Here is a 16,796-nt window from a genome sequence, read left to right as displayed (position 1 = left end):
TACTTTGACATACAGAAAAGTTTGTAGTTAACTCGATGACTGAAAGGTGCCCAGGTCCTGTGGCTTTAAAACAAGCCCAATTCATCATCCCTCCGCTACCGTGTTTGATAGTTGGTATCAGGTGTTTGTGTTGATATGCTGTGTTTGGTTTTGAACATTACGGCCAAACATCTTTATTTTGATCTTGCCTGTCCAAAGTGTCCAAGTGGGACACTGTTTTAAACATGGCAAACTTCAGTCTTTTTCTAATGTTACTATCATGAACTTTAATATTTAACACAGTAAGTGAGAAAAAATATGTCAAATACTATATATGAGACATGAAGCCCCAGCTTCTGAACTTACAAAGCAATATGCTGAACTTTATATAACATCCCTGTCTAAATCTGAATAAAACTAAAACGGTAATAAACAGCCGAAGAAAGACATCCTTTTTATTGCTGTGACTTTTAGGGATGAAGCAGACCACAGAAGCACAAAGTCATGGTTGGCAGCAGCTCCAGGCTCCAACACAAGCCCGTTTCTCAGTCTCAGCCTTCGTCTACATAAAACACGGCTTTGTCCCGCAGTAACAAACAACCAGGAAGGAACAGGAGGCGGGATACTTGTTCCATCCAGTGTGTGTATACTGGTGTTGTCCCATCCAGTAACATTGTTGTTATGGGATACCAGACTTCCATGGTGCAGAAATGGTCTCACACACATACAGAGAGACAGTGTGCCAGAGACTGTTGCCACACTGAGCACAGGCCAATCGTATATCTGCCATCTGGAGGGGAGAGAACATACAGTGGCACTGCTGGCAGCAAACAAGATCATTACAGAACAAAACTGAGGAGAATTATTACAAACAGACTTTGGTGTGTAAGCAGAGGTTTTCCTTTGTTTGTAACTCAGTGTCTGGATTCTGCCCTATAAATACTACATGTCTCTTTCAGTATATTCGCTTTAACTTTAAAATTATTATTATTCTCTGTTCTTGCCATCAACTAAACCAGCTCTGTTTGCATTTTTGGAGTTTTGACAGCACCTAGAAACCCGAGTCACATCCAACTGTGTTTAGTTTGAGTGAACCTGACAAGTGAACCTGACAGGCCACATTATTAGATTTTCTCTTCTCCCTGCAGCCACGGATGAGACAGGGGAGTTTAAGCTGATTATGTGAGACACATTTTTATACAGTTTTCTGATGAAATGAATGGTTCAAACATCTGATTAGATAAACACGCAATTCAGTGAGCTGTAATAAAACATTGTTGGCACTATAAAGGTGGAAAAGAGCTATTAAAGAGTCGTCAGTAGTAATGGTCTCGTGATCTTCTGTGGCTTCAAAACGGAATAAACTAAAGAGTAAAAGTAGAAGCAGTACTTGCAGTTTCTTAATTTCAGTGGCTGCTCTAAATAGTTTAGGAGGACCAAAACATCCTTTAAATTCTTCTCCTAGTTCACTGATCTGACCAACTAGCATTTTTTTGTCAGTCTGTCTATGCCGGGTGTCCACTCTTAAATCAGACCATATACTGAAGACACTAGATTTAAGGTAGACTTACTAAATCAGAAAACAAAAGGCAAACCATTGTTCAGGTCACAACAGAATCCCTTACAGGCAGCCAGGACCAACTTTTATAGGAAAATGCAAGGACTATGGCAAAGACTAGGAGGAAGGACGGGACTATTTATACACAGAGGTAAGTGGAGAAGCTGGAGAATGGCATCCAGCTACAGACAATCCTGGCAACCATCAAAGAAAGACTCAAGAGGCAACTGACTTTCAAAGTAAAACTGAAAAATACCAAAAAACAAATAAATAATAGAATGGAACAATCCATAAATACAACAAACACAAAAATCTAAACTCGAAACTCTGGAAAATGCAGGAAAAATCTAAATAGAAACTCAAATGCAAACATATTCATTGAGGACTCCAAACTTGAGAACATGACCAAACACTGGGTCTGTGACACAGTCTCGGGAGGAAACCAACCACAATCATGACTTCACTAATCTTCTATAATATTTAATGTTTATACATCAGCCAGAGTTAGAGCATACAAATTGCAATGTGTGCATACTTCAGATGCTCTTAGTACATCTCGTTTGGATCAGCGGCATCTTTAACATCTAGCCACAGACATCCTTATAAACACCTGCCGAATCCTGTTACAGCCCCACAGTTTGCCATTAGGATACATACAGAGACAAACAAATTTTTAAGGTAAAAGTTAGAGACCATCTGGTCATAGTCTCACACCACACACATCCACACCAACAACTGCTTGGACTACACCCATCCACCACCACTTGGCCTTTGTGATGATACCCCGGTACAGTTTTGACACTCTGGCTTTGAGAAGGAGTCTGACAGCAGTAGATTTCTGCCTCTATAACTGTTGATTTTTCTCTTGTGAAATGTGTCTTGAAAACATCTATGCTTCCATTGTAAGAGCAAAATGTGACATGCACGCCCACCATGAAGGAGTCCTGAAATCACTCGCTGGTAGCTGTCCTAGAACTGAAAGCAAAGAATCAAAAGCATTTTTGGACCAAAACAACTGCCATCTAACAACAAAATTGGGCTGTCAGTAGACAAGGAAACAACCCAAATAACCCCTTTCCTCTCATCTCTGCACCTGTGATCTTGATGAATTTCTAATGGGATTCTCCTCTTTTCCCCAGCCCATCTGTTAGAGGCCGGCTGAATGCGTGCAATGGGGGATACACCCTCATACTCAGAGCTGGCGCTCTCCCCGTCGTTCTTCCATTAACAGCAGATGTAAGAGACCAATTAGAGTGCCGAGCAGCCCCTGGGAGCTGCACCACGGATACCAGGAGGTTAATTATATCTATTCACCTCACAACCGGCCAAGGTTTAAAAACAGAGGTGTTGCCAAATCTTTGGTCCGTGACGAATCAATACGCTTATAGAAATAATTGCACAACACAGTCAAACCTACACTCATCTTTTCCAGGCTACAGAAGTGATCTTTAATTACTATAAGAGGGCTTGGTGGTGCAGGATTAAGAGTGAGATCCATGCACAGACATTCATACACAGACATGCATGTGCGCACATGAATGCATGTACACATACCAGTGCGCAGATGATCTGTGCTGGAAATAATTTGCATAGTAACTTGATTTAAATACCTTTACGTTTTTGTGTAACATTCAGATTAAAGAATACGTAACCAAATCCTTTATGCATTATATCTCTCTGATTGGGAACAACAGCCTTGGGAATACTTTGAGTATGAAACAAAAACTAAAAATAATGCCACATCTTTGGGATTTTGCTGACCTGAGTGATTTATTAGTGGTCACCCTCCCCCACAGGTAAAATTCTGCGCTCTGCTGAGCACATTTAGTGTTACAGTGCAGATTGAGAGCATCCTACTCACTGATGGAGTACATGATCCTGTTTCCGGCACTTTTTAGGGGTATTTTTATGCATCCCTGACATACCGTTCAAGGACTCATGCTTGCCTGCATGCCTCCTGTACTGACATTGGAAGGTTGTGCATGCACATGTGCACACTGAACCTGAAAACGGACACATAGACACTCATACACAACCACAAGCGCATACATAACAGAGAGCAGTACTCTGCCAGAAGCATTAGTGAGATGCACACGCACATATACACGGAGTCAGTGTATATATTTAGCACAGGAACTCACACGATCCTGCTTTACATGCCTGATTGTTTTAGTAGGTCATGAGATGAGGCTGCTTGGATGTGTGTCAGTGGAGGAAAAGAGAAGAATGGTAGACAGAGAAGAGAAGAAGCACTTGACAAAAATTTCATCTAATTCCTAGTTGCTCTCCAAGAAGCTGTTTCCAGTGATTGTTCTGCTGATCACAAGACAATCATGCAACAATATCTGAGCACCTAAAATGTCTCAATAAAAAGGAAAGGCAGGGATAAAACTATATTTTACTTAGTCAAAAGAGCTTTCTGTTTTATAGAAGAAAGGAAATACCCCTGAAGTGAAGACAGATCTTTAATATACTGGGTACACATATGTTATATTTTCTCCTCACATGATTACAAATCATAATTAGATAAGAAGATATCATGTCTCAAGCACCTTATGTTGTAATATAAAGCAGTTAAATTTGAATTGCAGAAATTGAAGAAAAATTGCTATTAATGCAATAGAGATGAAACATTTTAAAGCCCAACTGATCAGCGGGTCAACTAAGATAACAAAGGAATACATTACTGTGTGCCATGCATGTTTCTTTCTTTCATACATAATCTTATAGACATACTTTGTACTATTCCTTTGGCTTTTAAGGCAGATTTGGCTTTTCATTGACCTCTGCATGTATGCATGTACTCGACAGATGTCAGTAACACGCTATATAACTGAGGGTGGACACATTTGTGCCAAAAATTGCTCAGTGAGATCCTGGCTCATGGCCTAATCTTCCTCTTCCATGCAGATTTTATACAACATGCTGCAATACGCAGATAAACACTACGGGATGCCATATTTAGAAGTATTTAAGATAGAGATTTCATGAATAGCTGCGTCAAGGCTGCCGTGAAATGAACAGTTCGCACTACATAGGAGGCATGAATTTCTCACAAATCTCAAAAGCAGCTCGATGTAGCTGTAAACATACAAACATTCAATGACGGTAAGTACAGAGCCACTTTTCTTTTTTATCTGTTAGCAGCCAATGTGCCCCTATTCAAGAAAAAAGTGCGAGGCAAAGCTTATCAGGAGAAAAGTGAGAAAGAAACAGGGAGATAAGGAGTAGAGAGGGGGCGGGGGGGCGGCGTGACTCGTGAGTACTGAAGCCTAAGTGGCCTGGCTCAATATCTGACTGTCTGCAGATTTTAAAAAAAAAACACAAAACAGAAAAGCACTCTGAGCTCCACTTGGGGCACTCGCACAAGATCAAACAAAGAGCCTGAGAAAGTCTGACGTAGGGATGAGGGAGAGGGGAAGAGCTCGAGAAGCGAAGGGCAGAAGAGTCAGAGTTTTAGAAATGAAAGAACTCCAGGCGCGCTGGGCTTGAGAGAGGGAAAAAATTAGACTAAATAGAGAGTGGTGTGTGTGTGTGTGTGTCTATGCTCTCACTGACACGGCCATAGGAAATCAATATCAAACTTTGCATGAATCAGCAGCTTTGGATGAGTTAACCCGTTCACGTCGATATTTATTAGACTGCTTTACGCGTAGGGCAGTTACAGATGACTGATGGCACAGAGACACATAATTTCCTAATACTTTCTTCTTAATGTTTCTACATTGATGTTTTTGTGCAGTTTTATCAGAGTGGAAGAAATTTCAGAGCACAGGCCAGTTTGCAATGAGTTTTAGTAGGCTTTGATGGATAGTTGGATAGATGGATATGGAATAATCAAAGAGAAATAAAGGAATAAATAAAGTCAGAATGGAGAAAACCAGGGAAACTAAAAACATGCAAAAGGCCCATAATTGATACGTAAAAGAGAAATGAAGAAACTGCTTGAACTGGCTTTTCAAAACTAAATGGACTCCAACCGCTCTAACACAAATACATTCACCTCATCCTCCTGTCTGCCATCCCTTCTTGGCTACTGTGGACGGTAACGTGAGCGGGGCTTTAATCCTAATCCCTCTCCACGTGCCATCATCAGTCAGGGTTTGGATGGACATACCCACAGAGCCACAGCCAAGAAGTGGGGGAGACTGGGTGAAGTCGTGTCACCTCTGCTGCGTATCAAGATTCCTCCAACAAACATCAAAGCGTTCTCCGTCTTTATTAATTTCCCTCCTTCCCCTACACGTCTGCTCCATCCGTCTGCCCTCCTACTAATTCTAACATCCTTATTTTTTCTTATGAACTGTTATCGCGATGTTTTCTTTATGTTTTGTTTTTTTTGGCTCCAGTCTTTTCTTCTTCGCCCTGCCCCCTCTGCTGCTGGTGTGTTAAGTTGCCAAGGAGCCAGTGATGGTTAGGTGAGCGCACTCACTGCCAGCGTGGAGCATAGACATAAAGAGATGTTTAATCAGGTTTTATTAGCTCAAAAGATAAATGAACAGGTGATTAATAATAGTTAGAATGGCGATGTTGGACCCTGTGAGATGACCCTCAGCATGTCATCATCAGTATTATACTGTCATAAGTGAGCTGGATTTACTGGATTTTTAGGAATCGCATTAACTGATGTTTTAGTCTGGTGGCTTTGGATGTTTTAGCTGTGGCATCTACATGCTGCATTTTCATGCTGCAGTCAGATTTCTTTTGCTGTGTCAAAATCGTGTTATTAAAGAAATCTAGACCATATGTGTGAATAATGAAGTATATGCAGGCAGAACAGGAAACCACTGGGACGGCACTTGGAAGTGATGCACAAACACTCACTTAAAATGGGCAAGAACCACACCAGTTTGACTTCAGGACATCGGCAATAGTATTACCAGCCCAAGAAAACAGGCTAATTCAATGTAAACCTGTTCTGCAGAACTAAGGTGTTTGAAATGAGATTTTTAAAAGGAAAAAAAAGGATTCACGTCCTTCTTCACCTGTGTGTGATGACAGTGTAATGGCGCTAATTTTCATTTAGCCTAAGATAACCCTGAGCTCCCAAGGACAAAGCGTGCAGCCTGAACGCAGTTTAGCTGACCTAGTCTCTGAACATTAGTCTGGTTGGATGCTCCACAACACACGGGCCAGAGAAATGGAAAAAAAAAAAGAGGGGAATGAATGACATCATTGACTTTTGCTGATCTGGGTTCAGCTGGATGGCAGAAGCAGAGCAGCATGATGTCATTTTGGCCTACAGGACCAAACAAAGCCCACAGTGGCCGAGCAGATGTGTGAGTACACTCCATACACACAACAGATCCAACTTGGACCGCCACAAACACAGATATATTCTTTTTTTTTGGTTTAAAGTGAAGCTCATGCACTAAGCGGACTGTCGAAACAACAAACAAGATGCTGCTTCCTCAGTTTGCGTGTGCGTTTGTGTAGCGAGGCAGAGAGAGAAAGCAAGAAGGTAGAGGTCGGAAAATCCCTGGCAACAGCCTCTGAGCGGCATGTCTTACTTCACTGACATCCCTTCAGAAAATTAACACGAACAACCTTGCGGTGTTGGACAACTCAAATCTGCTCACGGTCATGACTTGGCAAAACGTGCAGCATGAAGAGAGGGAAAAAATCATTTAGCATGGAGTAACTCAAGTCAATGAAGTGGTAATGTGGTGCAGCTGTCCTTTACTGCTCCGACGTCACACTTTTTCACCCTTCACTAAAACTAAACCTCGAGTCTGACACATCAGAAAAGCCGTACCTGCCACTGCTATAAAGGTCAGGCAATTCCTAGGAGGAAACTGCAGGCCTCCTGTTCTTCTACACTCGCTGCTACACCTGTTTTTCAGGTCAGTCCAACCAAACCAATGTCTCTTCTTATCACTGGCACTGACAGCACTTTACTCATCACACAGGAATGACCAGGAAACATTCGATCATGTACAAACTAGATTTGGCCTGATGCCTCGTCTTTTTTCACATATCCTTGTTCCTTATTATTCCCTGTGACTGTAGACACCAGGAAAAACGAAGCACCATTTTTAATCAGTCTCCTATTTTACACTAGGGCTTCATTATTCTGCTTCTGTGAATTCAAAGGATTTTGTATTACATACTTATGTGCTTTGTTTTATCCAACAGCTGGTTTCGTTATGCTTGATTTTATCATTTTTGTAACCCTGTAATGGTGCCCAGTTTTCCTCCAAGTCTTATGAAAGGACTTCTAAAGGGTAAACAGGGTAAAAAGAAAACACATTTATGGATGAAGATGCTTTTCTTCTCTACTCGATACCCTTCTCTTACCCCTTTTTACCCCCCTCTTTGTCTGTATCTAAGCTGCTGTGGCTGGCTATAAATTTAATAAAGGAAATCCATACGGGGTGAAAGCTTTTAAGTAGTTTCACCTCATCAGTTATGCATTAAAACACTGAAGCGACCAGTAACCCTGGTGGGACATTCGTCAGTGCAATTCCACACCTCTGATTTGCTCGGTTGGCCAGTGGTATTCCCCTCATCTCACTGATTGCTGGTGCTTACACAGCACAGTAAATATGATTGATTTTCTCATTATCCACCAATGGCAATTATGTTACTCCATCCTTCAGCAGTGATAGCTCACGCTAACCACGACATCACAGTCACTGCTACGGACAAGCACAATAAAAGAGGGTGAAGTGAGTGTTCCCCCTTTCCATGTGATCAACATTTTAAAGCACATGTTAGTAACAACAACAAAACAGTGTGGTTTAAACTCCCTCTGCTGCTCCCTATCACAGACACAGGTTGTGTTGGGGATAATCCCCTTATGTGTGTGTCACTGTAGTTGGTACACACCAGCAGTGACTATGAACAAACTGAGCCGTACAGAAAGAAAAAACTGTCCCGTTGTACTGGGATAAATGCAGGCATCACTTAAAGTATGCTGTCGATACATAAACTGAGCATACGTCTCACACGAGGGCTCAGTCGTCAAGAAGAATGGGCGCATCTTGGAAATGAATCCTAATATTGATGTGTCATGCTGCTCTTCGCTCTTCCCTGAGTCACCCTCTCCCACCCATAACATTATCAGTCTGAAGTACGGTTTCTCCCTGTGCCAGCAAAGAAATCACGTTGCAGCAGGCGAGAAGGAGTGTCCTGTTCTGTCACACCGTTTTGTCTCATTCGGCAAACTGCAGAATACGTACACTGTGTATACATTCATAACAAGCCCTTCATCACGTCGAGCAGAGCCGGGGCAGCGCTGTGAGCAAAGGACTGTTTCTCATCCTCCCTTCCTCTTTGTTTATTAGCTCTCTCCTGATGGAGGCTGTTGACATCAGCCCGGCCTTGATTTCAAACACTTCCTGTTAAATCTGCAGTGCTTTTAGTTTTTCTTTCATCCTGTAAATGTCAACCCGGGAGCGCCTGCTTTGACTTAAACATCCGTCTGTTTGACAGTAAGTCTAGTGATTAATCAATTGAAGAGCATCCAGATCTAAACAATGATGGAAAATGTTATAGTTTTACTAAAGAAACCCAGCTCATGTCTGCAACATCTAACACCTCTGCAGGGTGTCAAGTCACACCAGTCAGCTGGTGACATGTCAAATCCAGAAAGCAGCATGCAGTTCATAGTAGAGAGGGATGGGAGTATATGAAGGGTTAGTTTAGTTTTACCGTTGCAGAACTGTAGCAGTGATGAGGTGTCATATAAACTGCTGTAGCTGGAAAAACCGTCCTCCATTCTCAGCCTCTGCTCGGCACCTCTGTGCTCCCTCTGGTATCCCACCACTCCTTCGCTCCTTCTCTCTCTCTCTGGTGATTCCCCTACTTTAGTTTATCGCTCACTTGGCGTCCAAGGCGCTCCCTCCATTCACTCTGTACGGGTCAGGCTCCCTGGGTGAGTCACCATGGCAACCCATTCACTCCGATTATGTCATGTGAACTCCAGCCCCTCTTTTTTTCCCAATCCCCCTCTCTCACAAAAAAAAGAAAAGAAAAGTCCTGAACTACAGCAGAAAACACTCCCTGCAGAAGAATGACTGAACAGGGACACAAGTTAAGAGGCTGCCGGTCGTGTTTTCTTTTTCTTTCCCCTGTGATCGTCCTCTCCTTCCCTTCCCCTGGCTCCTCTTGTCCTTATTTCTCCAGCGTTCAGGAGAGATCTCCAGAAGAGAGAGAGAAGAGAAAAAAAACAGCTTTAAGAGGGCTTGAGCTGACAGCGCAGGCGAGCTCTGGCACAGGCTGTCGCTGTGTATATGTGTGTATGTTTGTGTGTCAGGAGCTGTGTGAGTGTTAAGATAATGCTCGGGACAGCCCAGCCTTCCCGTCACACACAGCGTGGACGAGTCAGAGCGCAGGGGGCTGGGCCTGTCAGCTACAGCCTCCTCCTCCTCCAGCTTTAGTGGGAGCGGAGCGGAGGAGAGGAGGAAAGGGGAGAAGAGAGGACATGGTAGAGGAAGGAGACTTCAAGAGAAAGGAGGAATGGCAGGAGAGGAAATAGAGGAAGAAAGAAAGAAAGCAGATGGGGAAATATGGAGAAGCAAGGGCAAAGTGGGAGAGGAATGAGACAAGGGCATTGGGGAGAAGAAAACAGAGATTAGACAGGAGGCAGGAGAAAAAAAGAGCTGAAAGAGAAGTCAGCAAGGAGTAGCTGGTATGTTATCCTCCTGCTCTCACATGCACAGCAACGTCACATATACTGTAGGTGTGAGTACGGAGTCACATGGGGACACACCACAACAAAACCGACGTCACCTCCTCCAAGCGTTTGAGCTGAACCTTGCCAAGGGGATCTCAGCTGTGACTAAACACGATTATCATTCTGTCCTCTGTCCGTCTTATCTGCCCTGCTGCAGACTGCGCAGAGACCGAGGGTTCCTTAAAACAAGGACGAGAGGGGGAGAGAATGAAAGGGAGACTATAGGGGATTGAGGAAAGAGAGAAATAAATGGAGGGTAGAGGGGGGAGGAGGAAAAAGAAATTGAGTGGTGCCCGAGGAGGGTGCTGGGTGTAGAAAGAAGGAGCAAATTAAAAAGTGAGCAGGGTGGGAGTTTTGTGAGGGTGGGGGCACCCTATAGAAAAAAAGGGACACAGAGAGAGGGTTTTGTATGTGCAGGAGAGGAGGGGTCTCACTGCATTATTTATAATTCAGGCTTGATGGGAAAACTAATAAAGCCTAAGAACACAGTGTCTGTGGCCTATATTCATGTTGGAAACACTTCCCCCATTTTTTCCCCCCGAGATCACAAGGCAAAGCCGACAAAAGTCACACAAAGGCAGGGAAGCTCTAAAGAGAGCAGAGGGACGAGCCCATGAAAGGATACATGATGTTTTTCATAGCAGTCCAGAACACGTGATACTATCAGTCAACACGATGCTCTGTTGGTGCAGGTACCTGTCACGATATCTCTGGTTTAAAGGTGACCCTGCTAGATTTGACCTTTTAAAAGTTCAATTCAATTCAATTTTATTCATATAGCGCCAAATCACAACAAAAGTCGCCTCAAGGCGCTTCATAGATACAGAGAAAAACCCAACAATCATATGACCCCCTATGAGCAAGCACTTTGGCGACAGTGGGAAGGAAAAACTCCCTTTTAACAGGAAGAAACCTCCAGCAGAACCAGGCTCAGGGAGGGGCGGGGCCATCTGCTGCGACCGGTTGGGGTGAGAGAAGGAAGACAGGATGAAAGACATGCTGTGGAAGAGAGACAGAGGTTAATAACAGATATGATTCAATGCAGAGAGGTCTGTTAATACATAGTGAGTGAGAAAGGTGACTGGAAAGGAAAAACTCAATGCATCATGGGAATCCCCGGCAGCCTATGTCTATTGCAGCATAACTAAGGGAGGATTCAGGGTCACCTGGTCCAGCCCTAACTATATGCTTTAGCAAAAAGGAAAGTTTTAAGCCTAATCTTAAAAGTAGCGATAGTATCTGTCTCCCGAATCCAAACTGGAAGCTGGTTCCACAGAAGAGGGGCCTGAAAACTGAAGGCTCTGCCTCCCATTCTACTTTTAAATACTCTAGGAACAACAAGTAGGCCTGCAGAGTGAGAGCGAAGTGCTCTAATAGGGTGATATGGTACTACAAGGTCATTAAGATAAGATGGGGCCTGATTATTTAAGACCTTGTATGTGAGGAGCAGGATTTTGATTTCAATTCTGGATTTAACAGGAAGCCAATGAAGGGAAGCCAAAACAGGAGAAATATGCTCTCTCTTTCTAGTCCCTGTCAGGACTCTTGCTGCAGCATTTTGGATTAGCTGAAGGCTTTTCAGTGAGTTTTTAGGACATCCTGATAATAATGAATTACAGTCGTCCAGCCTGGAAGTAATAAATGCATGAACTAGTTTTTCAGCGTCACTCTGAGACAGGATATTTCTAACTTTAGAGATGTTGCACAAATGGAGGAAAGCAGTCTTACATATTTGTTAAATATGTGCATTGAAGGACATGTCCTGGTCAAAAATGACTCCAAGGTTCCTCACAGCGTTACTGGAGGCCAAGGTAATGCCATCCAGAGTAAGAATCTGGTTAGATACCATATTTCTAAGATTTTCAGGGCCGAGTACAATAACCTCAGTTTTATCTGAATTAAGAAGCATGGGAGGAAAGGAGGATGAAAGGCATGCAGTGATCAGTTTATGGTTCGAGGCCCTCCACGGCTTCAACCTCGGGGAAAACATTGCACTTGGCTTCACTTATTACACAATAACATCGAGCCCACAGCAGATCGACTAAGCTCACCAGCAGACAGGATTATGCAAGGAAACAAGGTGCTCTTTGTAGACCCGTGCTGCATTTTCGCTCTTTATTCGCAAGAATGCTACAATGTAAAAGGTCTTACCTTTGCACTGTCTTCAGTTAATATTCTTATCAACAACCACAGAATATAACTGTGCACCCAGCTGTCCTGCATTAATATACAGTCTGTGTATTTTTAGTCCTGAGTAGTACAACATCCAGTGTTTTGATTGAGATAAAACAAGGAATTCCTTGCAGTTCTCTGCTAGAAGAACAAGCAAAACATGCACCCTTTGTGCTTTGTTCTGAAAGACTGCAGGTCACAGTGGTGTTTTGTCTGAAGGGGCTCAGATTATGGTAAATCCCATTGTAGCATCTCACTGCAGGGTCTGATGTGGGATCTAGATTAGAGGGTCTGGTTTTATGTGTATCTGTCTCTCTGTGCATATGCTTGTGCCAGAGGAGAGTATATTCCCTCCAAAATCCTGCCCCATGGGGCTCTTGACCCCACCTACAACTCAGAGGGTGGCAGGTGGTGAAGTGTGCTGGTGCTGCTGCTCCATCCCTTTTCAGTCCATTGCTCCCACCCTCACTGCCCATCAGTGAACCACTTGTAAGACAAGCGGGACAGTGCTGCACTTACTGTGAGGCTATTCCACTTCTATTAACAAATACTGCGTGTGCACGGCCTCTAAAACACACAATCTGTGCAGTCAGTTAGACATGCAAACAACAAAACCTGACAAACAGGGGGATTTATCAGCTAAATATTTTTAGTTAATGTTTTTTTTTTTAAGTGGCTACACTTCATAAAAAGATATAGTGGCTATATGTTTTCTACTGCTAACTGTTCTAACTTCTAACTGTTAGCCATAACAGCTTAAAAAAGCGATGATACCTTTGTGTTGTGGTCTGCTGATTTTATTGCCCCCTAGTGGCCAAGAAACAAAAGCATAAACCACAGATTTACTCTAATTGCTACTGCTTTTTCTTTAATCCTTTCTTTAATTATCCTTACTTTCTTTTTATTCCATAATAATACTATACTGTTGGGCACATGGTTAGTTCAGTGGAAAATTAGGGGAATGCATGGTAGTTTTAAAGCACATGCTCAACTTTATTTGCATGATACATTTAACAGGGGTTAGCGTCATTTGTTTAAAAGCACTTTTAACTTGGCAGCTTGGCATCATGCCTGTAGTTCTCCATTGCTTTCTCAACTGGCTCTGTTTTTACTCCTTTTGTTCCCATGAGGCACTTGAAGGTCACATTCAACATTTAGCGTGCTGTTCATTTTTTAAAACTTATTTTTGTTTCAGAAAGAAAAAAGAAACTGCTGACATTTTTTTATTATCAACAGATGATCAGTCAGTCTGTCAGTGGGCCAGGATTATACACAATCAAATCCAGAGCTGAAGAGGAAACAAGGTCAATCCTCTGCATGATCCAGCCACCATCTGTGTGTCTGTCCTGGTTATTGGGCTGCTTTGTGCTTTACACCACAAATTATTTCAACCTGGGCTCCCATTGATTTATATAAACACAGAGTTTAAACAAAGCCTATGGACACATGTAGGATCAGGTTTCCCAGATTTTTTGGCCAGCTAAAGACCATACACACATCTTAGTGATTGTGTTTTTGGGCTGCAGCTTTGAGGGTTGTTCCAGCTATAATAGTTAAACATTACATCAAGTACAATTTTAACCTATCCTTTTTTTTTTTTAAACTATATACAAAGGTTGACTAGCTACATTTTCACATGGAAAGAGGAGAAGTGTTAAATCTAAAATGTAAATGTAGCAGCAGGTAGCAAAGGTCAGCCACTATGAGCTTGTGCCAAGGACAAGATGAGCCAAAAGGAAAGAGCGAGCATAAAACCCTCCACATTAAACGAGTGTTTCTCATTTACTTCCGTGGTTGTGAGAACATTCACTTGGCTCTTTAGCTGTTGTGTTAACTCATCATCCCACAGTGGAAGTGACAGCAAAATACTGCAGGTTTTCATTTCAAAGCGATCTTTTGGTGCACTGCTGTAAATATGCCTCAGAGATGACACGCATAAAATGTGGTTCAGACATTCATGGTCGCCAGAGAATGCATATGTGAGTCATGACTTTTACAATCTCTTTCCTTGTCCTTCTTGCGTGACAAGCTGGTTTACAAATGAAATGAAAAATAACAGTCTCAAACGCCTCGACAGATACTCATAATTCCCTCAGGATGTCTTAGTCTATCGCTTAACCTTAACCTGCTCTTTTGTCCCATCAACACGGCCACATTTTAAATCGTACAGTGATTTAACTCCTGCCTTGCTTTGTGCTGTGCTAATGGCAACTGGTAACTAGGGTTAGCATGTGGTCAAGCAGGTATAAACTGACTAAACTGCATGATAGCAGTGCTGTTCATGCAGAGTCTCCAGCATGGCTTTTTTTGAAGAAACAGAGAAACAATAAAGATTGAAACAATGAATTTAACTTTATGTTCACTGCTCAAAAAACTAAAGGAAAACTTTGGAAACACACCAGATCTCAATGGGAAAACCCCAGAAAACAAAAATCTAAGTTGTGTCGTATGGACCGAAACATTATATCCCAGAGGTGTTCTATTGGATTTAGATTAGGTGAGTGTGGGGGCCAATCAATGGTATCAATTCCTATATCTGCCTGCATACTCTCGCCACATGAAGCTGGGCAATGCTGTGCTGATGGGTTAAGTTCCTTCTACAGCCCTGTCCAGCTCTAGTAGAGTAACTACCTGTCTCTGGAATCTCCTCCCTGCTCTTGAGACTGTGCCAGGGGGCACAAGAAAACTCCTGGCAATGGCACATGTGCCATCCTGGAGGAGTTGGACTACCTGCGCAACCTCTATAGGGTCCAGGTATCACCTCATGCTAACAATAGTGACACTGACCCTAGTCAAACCTAAAACTAGTGAAAAAACAGTCAGAAAGGAGGATGAGGAAAGCAAAACTTCCAGTGGCCTAACCTGTAAAACCACCTGTTTTAATGACCAGATCACTATCCCACAACTTTAACTGATTTGATGCTGTTGTCTGATAAAAAAAAATCCTTTATGTTTTTTTTTAGTAGTGTACTTTTTCTTGAACTGAAATATCCAAATTTCCCCTCTAGGAACTGTAATATTTTGGCCTGTTTGATATCCTTTAAAATCAGTGGTGCCACTGATGCACCTAAATGACGACCGGTTACTCTCTGTGACTGACAGGCTTACTCTTTTTAATAGCTGAGTGTGAGAGGGAATAGCAAATCAGCCGAGAGTCTGTTGAAAAGACATCATCCCCCACATGCTGGGAAAAAAATAAGCTGTCATTTCTAATACATTCTTAACAGAAGAGCCTCTGAGTGCAGAATAAAACATATTTTATGACACTTAATTATGAACTATGGTACCCGTGTGTCGGGCATTATTAGCTTCAAGGGCTGCCTACATGGTACTGCATATCTCGGTGATTTCAGCTGATGTTTCATTTATCAAGGTCCAGCCCGACACGATGTGGGAAGAACCTGACAGTCCGCTGGCTCCACTGCATAAGAGAGAACGGCAGATAGTTTAGTTTAACCCTGTCAGATCAACAAGAATTTGCAAGGATGATACAGTGTTAAGAGTTTCTGTTATCATGAATTATGTGGTAGAAATGTGACCTAGATTCAGCGGGGGCGTGGGTGAGTGGGGGATCCAGAGTGTTAGCAGCTCTGTTTGAGAAACCAGAAAAGCCTGCATCACATAGATTATAAGGACATACACTGTTTTAAAATACACAGCTTGACACATGCATAGTTACTTATCCCAATAAAGCAGTTCCTCCCCTGCCATAGAAATTGTATCACCACTACATGAAGCTAGATGCAAATGCAAATGTATGCCACAGACACCAGTGCCTCCTGTGACGATGCTAGCGTGGCTAACACTGTTAGAGATGAATATCCTGCAGTAAGCAATTGGAGCCATCTGCTTTTGCTAAAATTAAATACTTCATCTAATTGTCCTCTGAAGACAGTCGGCTCGCAAATGTTGCAAACATAACAGAGAGGAGCATGGCTAAATCAAATAGCAGCCACACAGCATAGTGCACTCTTGTGAGCCACACAAGCAGCAGCAGTGCCAAATTATGATGTTACCATTCAGGAAAACTGGGTCACCAGTTTTTAATGCACTCCTTTCGTCATGAACGCTTAACAGCATTACTCATGTTCAAATCAAATCCACTGCCAGTCTCTGTAATATCCACAGAGCCTCGTATTTATTTACACAGATTTATAATAAAGTAGGAGTTGTGTAGATATGTTTTGTTAGTCAGTGTCAATGCATTTATTTATTTTAATCGATTAACTGCAAGCCTAGAAGTTGTGCTGGAGCTACAGTCAATGCAGGCCAATCTGTTTTAACCTTTAAATATAGGTAAAGAAAGGTAAAGGTAAAGAAAATATTAATAGAGCAACAAACATATAGAGTGCAAGTATTCATGTATGCTGTCTCTTTTTCTGTTCAGCAGATGTAAACTTGATCAGTGCT

General features: G+C 42.5%; 1 protein-coding gene across 7 annotated transcripts in view; it reads right to left on the bottom strand.

Annotated features, from left to right (window-relative positions):
- The window catches only part of eml1 (EMAP like 1), a 53,661-nt gene that overhangs the window by 30,250 nt on the left and 6,615 nt on the right, over positions 1-16,796 (bottom strand). For 2 of the 7 annotated variants that reach the window (XM_004540533.3, XM_004540534.3), the window contains exon 1: positions 9,191-10,147. The exons of 1 other annotated variant lie outside the window; for it this stretch is intronic. In XM_004540533.3, the coding sequence (XP_004540590.3) occupies positions 9,191-9,257 (67 nt within the window). In that variant the 5' untranslated portion in view covers positions 9,258-10,147. Of the gene's footprint in view, positions 1-9,190; positions 10,148-16,796 lie in introns of those variants that run through there. 4 more of the 7 variants (XM_004540535.3, XM_004540538.3, XM_004540537.3 and 1 more) reach the window with 4 other exon arrangements.

This window comes from Maylandia zebra, linkage group LG19 (assembly GCF_041146795.1).
Source record: "Maylandia zebra isolate NMK-2024a linkage group LG19, Mzebra_GT3a, whole genome shotgun sequence".
NCBI lineage: Eukaryota > Metazoa > Chordata > Actinopteri > Cichliformes > Cichlidae > Maylandia > Maylandia zebra.
This window is presented reverse-complemented; position numbering and strand designations above follow the sequence as displayed.